This window comes from Lacerta agilis, chromosome 13, assembly GCF_009819535.1.
Source record: "Lacerta agilis isolate rLacAgi1 chromosome 13, rLacAgi1.pri, whole genome shotgun sequence".
Classification (NCBI taxonomy): domain Eukaryota; kingdom Metazoa; phylum Chordata; class Lepidosauria; order Squamata; family Lacertidae; genus Lacerta; species Lacerta agilis.
Window position 1 is genome coordinate 8,902,522 of NC_046324.1, and position 13,008 is coordinate 8,915,529.

The 13,008-nt window shown below is 45.0% G+C and overlaps 1 protein-coding gene across 1 annotated transcript; it reads right to left on the reverse strand.

The window, feature by feature from the left end:
- Positions 1-2,834: 2,834 nt before the first annotated feature.
- On the reverse strand, positions 2,835-11,538 carry B2M (beta-2-microglobulin). Its single transcript, XM_033167660.1, has 4 exons — positions 11,407-11,538; positions 6,445-6,720; positions 6,075-6,112; positions 2,835-3,105 (listed from the first exon to the last, which is right to left on the reverse strand). The coding sequence occupies exons 1-3, from the start codon at positions 11,474-11,476 to the stop codon at positions 6,102-6,104; spliced, it is 357 nt and encodes a 118-aa protein (XP_033023551.1). The 5' UTR covers positions 11,477-11,538; the 3' UTR covers positions 2,835-3,105; positions 6,075-6,101.
- Positions 11,539-13,008: the final 1,470 nt, after the last annotated feature.

The following is a 13,008-nucleotide window of genomic DNA, read 5'->3' on the forward strand; positions in this document are numbered from 1 at the left end:
AACAGCACTTTCAATGGGGCTTGGAGGCACACGGGCAGCCAGTGTAGTATTCGCATTGAGCCTGTCAACAGTCACCGCTAATGCTGCCAGGCAGGTGTGGGGCACAGAGGGTTCATGGGGCTGTGATGCGCCAGCTGCTTGCCTGCCCACGCAGGGGGAAGCCCAGCTGGCAAGTCAATGCGGCCTTTGTTGGGTGCATCCCTCCAATGCTGGCTGGGCGGTCATTTGGCGAGTGGGTCAAGGGCGCTGTGGCAAGACCAGGCTGGGCTCTAGGGCCCAGAAGGGGGTCTTGCCTTCTGGCCAGCCCAGGACATCCATCCACATTGCCCACACTTGCGGTTTGATTTCACCCTGGAGGCACACTCCATTACCTCTCAAGACAGGACAGATGCAAACAGTGAGGTTGCTGCTGCTGGGATGAATATAGCCTCTTCACACAAGGCATGATTTACTCAATACATACACAGTATCGCCAGGAATTCTGTGTTGTTTGGGAAAAATAAAGCTTTTGCTAGTACCAACCTTCTAACTTTCCACACCAATACCACTTTCCTGCTCTGGATCTCCCTTTCAAAATTACCGACAGATTGAGCTGGCATTCTGTATTAAAATAGCTTCCCGTTGCCATCATTTTTCTAAGCAGTTTATTCCCAACTCACCTGTTTCCCAGAAATAATGTGTTTCCAGGAGCTATTGTTTCTCTTCCACCCTATCTCATTATACAGCTTTTCCGTCCTGGCTGATAACTGCCACTCACCAACTGTTTTCCTCTTCCAGAAGATTCCATCTGTGTTCCATTGAAATTATTTGCTCTCAGATCCAGCCATCAGGCTCTCCAGATGAGATCAAAGCTTAACTTCCATCAAAACAGGCCTGTTTTTATTCTTTCCTCAGCATTGCTGTCCAATTCCTTTATGCTGTATAACCAGATCTCTCTCACACAGGGTATCCATGGTCAATAATTACTGATGTTATGCTTCTCCTCTAGTTTTAATACAGGGGAAAAAATCCACTTTTGCCTTGCATGTGATAAGGTGTTCGAAAAACATCCCGGTATTTATAATCTTGGTAAAATGAGTTGTTTACCATCAGTTCGCTTCCCTCTCCACTCTGGAACTGTGGGTGTTGGCCCACAATATGCTTTTGTGGGTTATATGGTGTGTTAAAACAACCACGAGTCTTATGACACCTTAAAGGCTAACACATTTATTACGGTATAACATTTCATGGTCTACAATCCAGTTCATCAGATGATCCTGAGTAATAGGTGTATATATACACAAGAACACGGAAATTTCACATTGCATTCTTCCTTTGATGTTCCTTTGTCCTAGAGTGGCTACTTTTAGATCAAATACAGAGTTCTCCTGGAAGGTAGAAATGTTCCCCTACTTGCTTTTGAACGCTGCCATTTCTGATGTCAGATTTGCAATCATTTATTCTTTCACAGAAGGAATGGCCTGTCACAGAGAACGCAGAAGGGCATATAGCCTCTTGCTTGGGGTGTGTTTAGAAACCCGTGTCTGGAATGCAGCCTACTGCAAAAGGTAAAAATCCCACCCATTGCCCATCCCACATTTGCCCCTTCAGGAAGATTAAAGGGTTTCTGATTGGTCTTGCCTTCTTCCGTAAGAAGTGTTAATCCAGGGGTCGGCAACCTAAGGCCCATGGGCCACAAGCGGCACATGGGGGTTGTTTAACTGGCCCACAAGCTGCCCCTAAACCGAGCGGCCTGCTCAGCAAGTCCCCATGTGCTACACTAAAGTGGTGCGGCGACTCACTTCTGCTGTGTCGGAAATTGTGTCTGTGCTGATGCAGGTAATCGTGGGCACTTACGCACACGATTATGCAGGTAATCGTGGGCACTGATCCGGCCCACAGAGGATTCTCTGCTGGAGTGAACCAGCCCAGGTGAGGTAAACCTTGCCAACCCCCGAGTTAATCCTTTGCCGTCAGCTCCCCTCTTCTACTGGCCAAGAATTATTTATCATAAGCAACTCTGGCAAGAAAGCCGTGAGAGTGTTTGCTTTGTTCTGAGCTCTGCAGTTTGTTTTTAGTTTAGTTTTAATTTTTTTAAAAAAGGTTACAGCTTGCTACATATGGGCAACAAGCATCTTTTACTTTTCTTCTTTTTCAGACTCAAAGGGTTATCTGGGGACCCCCCCCCCAAGTCATGCAACGTATTTTGAGACATTGGGATTTGAGTTCTGACACATATATAATTTTTGAGGCCTATTTTGTGAAGGGAGTGCAGTGTGACTTACAATCTCTCTCCTTATTTTGATTCTTAAAGCTCGCTTTTAACTGCAATTGTGTATTATGACAGACGAAAAATATCATAACGCTCCTTATGATTAGAACATGTTTGTGGAGATCTGTTGACGGATGTAATATTGCATTTTGTATGCAATCCTGTTTACAGATACCAGGGATAAGGCCTATTTAACATAAGAGGACTTACTCATGAATAAACATGTGTGGGCGTGCCCTGCCAAACCAATAAATCAAGGCCACCAACTGTTACAAAAGGAAATCTTGGTAGAAGTATTTTATTAAGAGTTTAATAAACGCTAATACAAGCATTACGTTAGGCCAAATGAGAAATTAATTCACAGTCAAAAAAGTGAAATATATAGGATACTCAGAGTAGACCCACTGAAATTAATGGACCAAAGTTACTCAAGTCCAATACGTTTAATGGCTCTATTCAAAGTACAACTAGTATTTGATGCAACCCATAAGCCTTTCTACTTGCTTCTTTTTGCAAAGATTCAAATTCCTGGAAAATTTTGCTGATAGAAGTATTTGAAAAATCAACAGGTTACATTGGGTTGTTTTTTTTTATGAAGCCAGACTGCAAATCACTGAATGTTACAATAAATGCATGACTCATCATGATTTCCGAGGCAATCTTCAATTGTCTGCCTACAGTGGACACATCACACACTTCAAAATCTCAAGCACGGCCCATCAGCAGGTCTCAGCAGGTTTTGGTGTATGCGGCTCATGATGGAAAACTATCCAGAGAGCTACATAATCAGTAGAAAAGCAGGAACAGCGCAGGAAGAATGCTCAAGGAGCAATAAAAAGGAAGGCTCTTCAGACCTGGAGAGGAAAAACATAAAACCAACTTTTATACTGACTCATATGTGGGGGGGAAAACCCCAACAGTGGATCATATGCTGCCAAACTACAATTAACCTCAATGTGGTCTTGAGCATCATTATTGCAACCTAATCTTGCCTGTTAGTGGCAGGGGAAAGCAGGACAGAAATGTAGAAGAGCACTTTGAACAGTGAGAAGTATTAGGAGAACTAGCTACGGGCAGAGCTGCAAATCAAGAAATCTATTGGTTCACCGGGAACTCACTGGGTGGCCTCGACCAGGCATCCCCAACCTGCAGCCCTCCAGATGTTTTGGCCTACAACTCCCCTGATCCTTAGCTAACAGAACCAGTGGTCAGGGATGATGGGAACTGTAGTCTAAAACATCTGGAGGGCCAAAGGTTGGGGTGCCTGGCCTTGACCAAGTCACCCTCTCTCTCTTAGCCTCAAGCCCCCACCACCACCACAATATAGGAGGTAATACTGATTTCAGAAGGGTTGGGGAGCATGTGGTATAGTGGCTGGAGTGTTAGACTAGGGTCTGGCAGTCCAGGGTTCGAATTCTCAAATCAGCCAAGAGACTTGCTGGGTAACATTGGGTCATGTTCTGGCGGTTCCCTCACTGCGAGAAGTGAAGTTACAGGGGACCATGCAGAGGGCCTTCTCGGTGGTGGCACCCGCCCTGTGGAACGCCCTCCCATCAGATATCTAGGAAATAAGCAACTATCTGACTTTTAGAAGACACCTGAAGGCAGCCCTGTTTAGGTTAAGTTTTTAAATGTTTGATGTTTTATCGTGTTTTTAATACAGTGGTACCTCGGGTTACATACGCTTCAGGTTACATATGCTTCAGGTTACAGACTCCGCTAACCCAGAAATAACACTTCAGGTTAAGAACTTTGCTTCAGGATAAGAACAGAAATCGTGCTCTGGCGGCGCAGTGGCAGTGGGAGGCCCCATTAGCTAAAGTGGTGCTTCAGGTTAAGAACAGTTTCAGGTTAAGAACGGACCTCCGGAACTAATTAAGTACGTAACCAGAGGTACCACTGTATTCTGTTAGGAGCTGCCCAGAGAGGCTGGGGAAACCCAGCCAGATGGGTGGGGTATAAACAATAAATTATCATTAACATCATCATTATCCCAGCCTAAACTACCTCATAGGACTGAGGATAAAATGGGAGCAGAGGCAGAGAAGAACCATGCATGTTACCTTGCATTCCTTGGATGGGGGGGAGGGGGGAGATGGGATATACATGAAAAAATAAAAATGGTGTTGGACTTTAGGGGAGAAATTCATCCTTGCATGTATTTGTTTTCCTGTTCCCTTCGTATCTTGCCTTTTTGTAGGACTGTGAGGCAAGGTTGCTTTGCTCTTCTGTCGCAAACTACAAGGAGTGGCTTTTTACATGTTGGGAAATGCTAGGTTTCATATACCCCCTGCCCCCCTCAGGGAATGACACAGTGTTTGCAGATGGGGCCATAGGAAGCTCAGCACACATTCAATACAACCCTTGTGGTGGGTGCATTTTATGGCTTGCATTCGTTTTTAAAAACAAGTCTGTTCCCTATTGCTAAGAGTTATCTGTGTGCAGCTATATATATAATTAGAAAAGCGTAATGTTAGCACACCATAATGGTAAAATATCATTTGTATTATGATGCTATAATCCACCAATGCTGATTTTTTTAAAAATAGTTTGTCGCTGCACACACCCCCCCCCCCAAAAAAAACCCACCAACAGTTTCTGGTCATTTATCAATATGATTGCCAGTGACCAAAAAGTTATTTTTAAAAGAAATCATTTAAAATCAACACTGAAAGGAGTTGGTTGGTACCGGCATCCATGTTGTGGCATGGCTGACCCAACTCTCTGGGAGAAGTGAAGTTACAGGGAACCAGGCAGAGGGCCTTCTTGGTAGCGGTGTCCACCCTGTGGAACGCCCTCCCATCAGATGTCAAGGAAATATACAACTATCTGACTTTTAGAAGACAGCTGAAGGCAACCCTGTATCGGGAAATTTTTTACGTCTAATGTTTTACCATTTTTTATGGGCTGTAAACTGCCCAGAGTGGCTGGGGAAACTCAGCTAGATGGGCAGGATAATAATAATAATAATAATAATAATAATAATAATTTATTAATTACAGTGGTGCCTCGCAAGACGAAATTAATTCATTCTGCGAGTGCTGTCGTATAGCGAAAATTTCGTCTTGCGAAGCACCAACGGGGGAAGACCAGTTTGATGGGGGGGGGGGAATTGGCAATTTTTTCGTCTTGCGAGGCAAGCCCATTGACAAATTCGTCTTGCGAGACAGCCTTCCGCTAGCGAATGCCTTTCGTCTAGTGAGTTTTTCGTCTAGCGAGGCATTCGTCTAGCGGGGCACCACTGTATTATTAAAAGTATACATGGGCAGGCTGAAAATTATGTGCTGTGGCAAGTACAACAAAATGGCTGCCTGCCACACTCCTCCTTCCTCCTATTGCATAAACAGGAAATGTGGTTGGGGAGGAGGGAGGGAGGGCAGCAGCAGCAGAGGCAGTTATGTTGGGCCTCTCCCCGAGAAAAGACCAAGATTGAGCTGAAGAGCATGAGATATATTCAAGCAAGGGAAAACTAGCTGTGTACAACCAGTGGTGGGTCAGGATGGGGAGGACAGTAAAGAGGAGTACGTATGCATGCAGAATTTCCCAGGTTCAACCCCAGGCATTTCCTGGCAGGGCTGGGGGAGACCCCTAGAGAGCTGCTGCCAGTCAGTGTAGACGATGCTGAGCTAGATGGACCAATGGTATGACTCACTAAAAGGGTGCTTTCTATTTTGCAGCGATTTTTGTCCCTTATGAGAGAAAGGAAATGTATTTCTTTAAATAAATAAAAATCACATTAATTATCATTCATTAGTTATTTTTGTAAAACTACACTTTTGTAAAAAGTGGTGGTTATTTTAAAAAGTAACCATCTATATCTTACCTTTCCTGCTGAAGGGTCATTTGCTTATTACTCTTGCTCTGTAGAAGAAGAAAACAAGGTAAGCATCTCAAGACATAAATTTTTCCAATAACTTATGACAGTTTTAATATGAAGCGCCTACAGATTTCTTGCAACTTGCTGAAAGATTATGCTCAATGAATGTCTACTGCTCTTGCAAAGGATGACTAGTTGTCCATGACAATTTGCAGCAACGTACAGATGCAAATCTTAGCCTGTGAATGTCATCTGAAGATATGTGTTTTCTGGAGGGACTACAGATGACAGAGCACAGCTGTTCGTGTTTCAAGACTTTATTATTTCAAGAAAAAATAAAGGGAAGAGAAAGAAGACCACAGTGGCAGATACGCACCCCATTTGACAATTTTTGGTTTGTCTAGGGTGCTGTGCTCCACTCTGCAGGAGACATCTTTCCCATCTGGAATGACCTTGGCGTAGACAAGGCGATTGAAGGCCCAGCTTTTATCAAAAGAAAGGTCAGACTGTTTCACATCTTCAAGTGGCTTCCCATCTTTCTCAATTGTGATGTTGATTTTGGGAGGGTGGAAGTTGTCCACGTAGCAGTTCACAATGTTTTCTTTGCCCATCTCCACAGGATAGCGGGAATAAACTTGTACATTGGGAGTCCCTGTAGGAATGGGTGAAAGAGGTAAATGTTGAAAGATTCATTCCCCGTGTGCAGGCATGGAATTGTTGTCTATCACATGACAGTGTTTTCATTCCACAGAGTGGGAAATGGGATGTGATGTAGACAGGATGTTTGTCTTACTGTGTTCCCTGAACTGGGACTATTGTCCTTTGTTTTTTCTCTTTGCTGCCTGATGACAGAGAGAAAGGGAGCCATGTTGAAGTGCTCCCGTGTGTATTATATGTAAATAAAGTAGACTAGCCAACATGCTGAGTTGCTGTGGTCTGTCACGCAAGCTGGGCAAACTCTGCGGATCCAGTAAGTGTGCTGATGTCCTCCCACATCAGTCACTGTGATGTTTGGGCTGAAGAAGCTTAAGAAGCTCCCGAACGATTATCCAGGAAGGAGGGAACATGCTAGTCGGGCATGTGTCTCTGCCAGGGTCCTACTTGTGAGTAGACAGTAAAAAGGCAAGGTTTAGGGATACAGGTTATCATCTGCCATGCTTTATTACCTGTGCACTCAGGGCTATATCCGACCTAGGAAATAATTTCCTACCTGGACACTGCTTCCATACAAGAAGCTGCATGTATACTGTCACAGACTGAAATAGCCCACGTGCCCATTTTGCTACATACACATAGCACAGGAACCCACTAGGCCAAGGTGATATCTGGTTTTCAACATCTGATAGATCACTAGCTAAACATCACGGTTTAACGATATATCACTATGTTTGAAATAAGGATGGAGCTCTGTGTAGAGTCATTGGCTGGCTTAACGGGTTTCCCTGCATAGTGATTTTTGCTGGTGCCTGCTCCTGTGATTCACTGCTCCCTGCAGAAGGCAGGGGAGAGGTGAGCCGGCAGAATTAAGGGGGCTGCAAGAATTGAGAGCAGCATTGGCTGGCTGCACTGTTTTTTCCACATTGTGATTTTTGCATAGCACCTACCCACCATGATTTGCAATGTACTGCCAGGTGAAAAATTATGAAATTGTTATCATGATATGCACTTCAAACCAGTTTTGGATGGTATATTGATGTATTGGCCAGCTCTAGGACCCACCATCAGTTGTAGCAGTCCTCTGCATGTACACAGCTAAAAATGCACAGGTGTGTACCCATTACGTATGATGACCACACACACACACTGCCCTGTACAGATACAGCACAGGAAAAGCATTTGGCGTGAAACAGATCTATCAACCTTCCTGTAAAATAGTTAACTAGGATTTGAGCCTTTTTATACACATGCGGGTGGCGCTGTGGTCTAAACCACAGAGCCTAGGGCTTGCCGATCAGAAGGTCGGCGGTTCGAATACCTGCAACGGGGTGAGCTCCCGTTGCTTGGTCCCTGCTCCTGCCAACCTAGCAGTTTGAAAGCACGAAGTGCAAGTAGATAAATAGGTACCACTCCGGCGGGAAGGTAAACAGTGTTTCCGTGCGCTGCTCTGGTTTGCCAGAAGCGGCTTAGTCATGCTGGCCACATGACCCGGAAGCTGTATGCCAGCTCCCTCTGCCAATAAACCAAGATGAGCGCTGCAACCCCCGAGTTGTCTGCGACTGGACCTAATGGTCAGGGGTCCCTTTACCTTTACTAGGAGAAAGGGAAATAAAAAGTGAAAGCAACATTTGATCTGCACTCATAAAAGACCAAGACGCCATTTCACTTGCTTTTCTAGCTGCATGTGATAGTAATGAATATAGAACTGGTCAAAGGCCAAAGACTAGTCAGAAAGTCCCTGGAAATGAGCCAGCAAGGGCCAATGGATATGTTAATACACCACCTTGAGTTCCAAGGCAGAAAAAGTAAAAGATATAGATGTAAGTCTCCAATGTTTGTGTATTTGAAATGAAAGGAACTTTCTGGTGTGTGTTTAACTCCTTCCCTGCTGGCCACCTCCCTGCCACTGCTTTTCGTCCCCCAATGTTCCAGATGAATGTTTTACACTTCTGGAAACTCAAGAAGCAAAGCAGCTTGGGGAAAGGATTAAGTTACATCCCGTCCTCAACCCTGGGCCGCAAAGTGCAATGCGTCACCTGTCCTACATTTTCAGACAACGGCTTCAATTGCTGAGTGGAAGGACAGTTTCAGGGACAAGATCTCTAATTGTCCCTTTACTCCGGGGCAAAAGTGCACCAGGAAGTAGTATCCAGGGAACTTGGTCCATTAGTGCAGGGATTTACACTTGCACAACGTCCCCTCCATTCTCACGCTATGGTACACCCTTCCCAAATCTACTGCAGAGGGTTGAAGCAACCCACATAACAGATTTAGTTCAGATGCACAAGCATTAAGCACTTAAGCACACTTCCACTTGTCCCATGCCTATAAAGCACAGATCTGAGCAGTTTTTCCTTTGCCTTGCTGCCTTCCCACTTCCAGTCTTTAGTGCTAAATCCAAACAAACAGTGATCTGCAGATTGCTCGACTGCCATTTGTTCCAATTTGGTACTAAAGGTCAGGTTTCCCTGGGGGAAAATGACGGTGCAAAATGAGGTGCGCATGTACCCTTTAGCTTTGCTCTGCCAGAACAAGTTTCTTAGTGCTGTTAGATGCAACCCACCATTATTTTCACATAAAAGCAGCTGCGGGTGTGCTCAAGCTTAATCAAAGCAGCAGTGACTAAGGGGGTGTTTTCTGGTCCAAGTGTCCTCTCCTCAAACTGCTATTAGCTCTACAGTGGAAATAAACACCAAAGGGTGTTCTTCTGTGGCAGAGGCTTCAGAGGGGTGATGGAATGGGAAAACAGTGTCAGGCCAGAGCCTCAATCTAAAGCACTCCTGCACTGGCTGCTTTTAAGTAAAAATGAAAGCAATGGGAGATCTTGTGGCAGACTTCCTGAGACTTGTGTAGCTTGGCCCTGTGAGTCTCTTTTTAAGTTTACCACTTACCCTGGCAGCATTTCCAGCTTTCAACACAAGCTTATCAAGGGCTTTTTTAAATGAAAGTACTCACTGGTGCAGAGTACGGCCAACTCTCTCTCTTTCTTTTGTTGCCCATAGCAACCATTTTGTGATGGCACCGATGACACTTTTATCAAGATACAAGTACTGTACTGGCACCTCATTTTTGACCCCAAAAAGTTCTAAAGCTGACCCTTTATGCATGCATGCGCTGGGAGCCCAAAACGGGGAGTAGATTTTCAGGAAAGCAGTAGGGGGAATTGAAATGGCCCCCAAAACAAGGGTTAGCACATGTGTGCTTCCTTCTCCTGAGGAATATTGCTGGGGGAAGAGAGCATCATGTAGGTGCTGTCACTATGTGGGGGCGAGATTGGGCACAGAGGGCAGCAGCTTTTGGGGGAGGCGGGTGTTAGCTAGCTCAAATGCCCCCTTTCTTTCCCCTAGGGAGATAGTGAATATGAGCTCTCCCCCACAAAATGGTTGTGGGGTGTGTGCGCGCATGAATTTACCTATAAACTGCTTAAATTCACATTTTAGGAATTCTATTCTCTCGAGTTTAACAGCTGTAAAGTCATCTAAAGGAAGAAGGAGGCAGGGAAGGAAGCATTTCAAGCTTAGCTTACAAAGACGTCACCACATAACAAAAAGTGTTTCTTCTATCAGGATGTTACTGTCTCATTGGAATTGGAAGGTACCTTGAGCTCCAAAAAATCCCACTGAACAGACATACTTCCACCCTCCCTCTTCTCGAGTCAACTCCCATTTTGCATTCCAGAGCTAAGGCAGCATTTCTTGGGAGCCCTGCACTTGTGGTTTGGGCCGGAAGTGTGACAAAGGAACCAACGGCCTTAAGAAGTTAGAAGCAGAAAGGAAGACAAAAAGCTTCTCAGATGCAGGGGAGCCATCATGAGCGTTTGTTGTTCTCTACCGATTCACTCAGGTCAACTGCTTCCTTCTGCCCAATTTTACTCAGGTTCGGTAAAACATGGATTAGGCCCCCCACAAAATACCCAAAAAATATCAAGGAGGCACTCTTAACTCTTTTAATCACCCATTACCCAACAGGATGAACTGAAACAACACAACCTATACGTGTTTACTCAAGTAAAACAACATAGCTCAGTTGGTTAGGAAAAAAGCATACTTGGGTATACAGGCATATGCAGGTTGTAGGTTCGATCCCCGTAAGGGACAGCTGCATATGCCTGCATTGCAAAGGGTTAGTCTAGATGATCCTCAGGGTCTCTTCTAACTCTTGGATTCTATGAAAAGCCCAGTTGTGTTCGATAGTGCTTGCTTAATATGATGTTTAGGATCACAAACACTAAGGAACACTGACTGTAGCACCTTTAAAAGCTCAGGCGGAAATCCTGTACAGGAGTAAGACCACAGTGGGACTTAGGGGGGAAAGCATAATTAGGTTTGTTCCAAGATCGCCATCCTTATTTCAGAGTAAACACACTTAGAATTGTGGCTTAACAAATTCAGGATAGCACAAAGTTTCTTAGACTAAAGCCTGCTTGACATATTCCACGTCTGCCACTATGGATCTTTTAATTCTTTAGCAATGCAATGCTATTATACGCGCCCACCGCGTATATAATTAAAACCCACCGAGTTTAACGGTGCTAAAATTTGGGCCAGTGGACACAGGGAGAGGTAACCCGTGTCAAGCTACTCGTGAAAACGCGAGCCTCTTAACCCGTTAACGAGGTCTAACCCTGGAAGACAGCCGAAGCGGGAGAGGGTTGGGTGGGCTGCAACACAGCCTTACTTACTTGGAGTGGCCTCCAGGATGCCGAACAACAGCACGAGAGCCAAGCACGACAGCATGTGAGCCTTCGCCATGGCAAAAAGTTATTCGTTGCGTCCGCTTCGGAGTCTCGGAACTCGGCGACTGAGATGGCAGAGCTCGGCAGAGGGAACTTCACGCCCAGAAATCGCTCCTCTCTGACCAATCACAATAACGCACAGATCACGCATCATTAGTCGCCGGGGAGATGTCTCAACGCAAGCTAGCTGAAAGGCCCCGGGGACTTTCCAGAGCATGCGCACTCCCGCCGCTAGCTGATTTATTTATTTATTTTGTATACAGTATTTTACTTTCAGTTTCCGTTGCTTGGAAGGCAGGCCAGTTCCGAGAAACGGGACAAGCGCAGCTGCAACAACAAGGCCCTAACTTGAAATTGAACCAGGGCCAGAGTGCAAGATGTTGTTGTTGTTGATGTGCCACAGGTTCAGATAAAGCCTGATACCTGCTCAGAACCTGTGGCATATTAATAATTAATATTGATAATTAATAGTAATAATATTAATAATTATTAATAATTAATAGCACAGAGGTCTTGTGGTGGGGCTCCCTTTGAGGAAAGGTTGCAACATTTGAGACTTTTTAGTTTAGAGAAAAAGCAACTAAAAGGTGACATGATTTGTTGTTGTTTAGTTGTGTCCGACTCTTTGTGTCCCCATGGACCAGAGCACGCCAGGCACTCCTGTATTCCACTGCCTCCCACAGTTTGGTCAGACTCATAGCTGTCAACCTTCCTTTTTCTTGCATTGGGAAACGGCCATAACTGTCAACCTTCCCTTTTTTGCAGTGGGAAATGGCGCTGGAATAAGGGAATTTCCCGCAAAAAAGGGAAAGTTGAAAGCTATGGTCAGACTCATGTTGGTAGCTTCGAGAACACTGTCCAACCATCTCGTCCTCTGTCGTCCCTTTCTCCTTTTGTCCTCTATCTTTCCCAACACCAGGGTCCTTTCCAGGGAGTCGTCTCTTCTCATGAGGTGGCCAAAGTATTGGAGCCTCAACTTCAGGATCTGTCCTTCTAGTGAGCACTCAGGGCTGATTTCTTTAAGGATTGATAAGTTTGATCTTTTTGCAGTCCATGGGACTCTCAAGAGTCTCCTCCAGCACCATAATTCAAAAGGATCAATTCTTCGGCGATCAGCCTTCTTTATGGTCCAGCTCTCACTTCCATACATCACTACTGGGAAAACCATAGCTTTAACGATACGGACCTTTGTCAGCAAGGTGACATGATAGAAATCTATAAAATTACTGTGTGCGTGGCATGGATAAAATAGATGTAGATGAACTCATGAACATCCAATGAAGCTCAATGTTGGAAGATTCAGGAAAGAGAAAAGAAATTTCTTATTCACGGAATGCATTGTTAAACCGTGGAACTCACTCCCACAAGATGGTTAGAGGCAGTATTGCTTCTGAATACCAGTGAGGACAGGATGCTGGACTAGATGAGCCCACTGGCCTGATCCAGCAGGCTCTTCTTGTGCCACCTAAGGTGGGTGCAATGCAGCCGGGGGGGAAGGGAATACAGAAGTTGCAAAAATGGCAGGTGGCGAGATTTATATACCACAAT

What these genes read in the sequence shown, in the direction of transcription:
- B2M (XM_033167660.1), bottom strand. Translation starts at nt 11,476, where the DNA reads ATGGCGAAGGCTCACATGCTGTCGTGCTTGGCTCTCGTGCTGTTGTTC. An exon ending in CATCCTGGAGGCCACTCCAA is followed by an intron (nt 6,721 to 11,406) that starts GTAAGTAAGGCT and finishes CCATTCCTACAG; the next exon opens with GGACTCCCAATGTACAAGTT.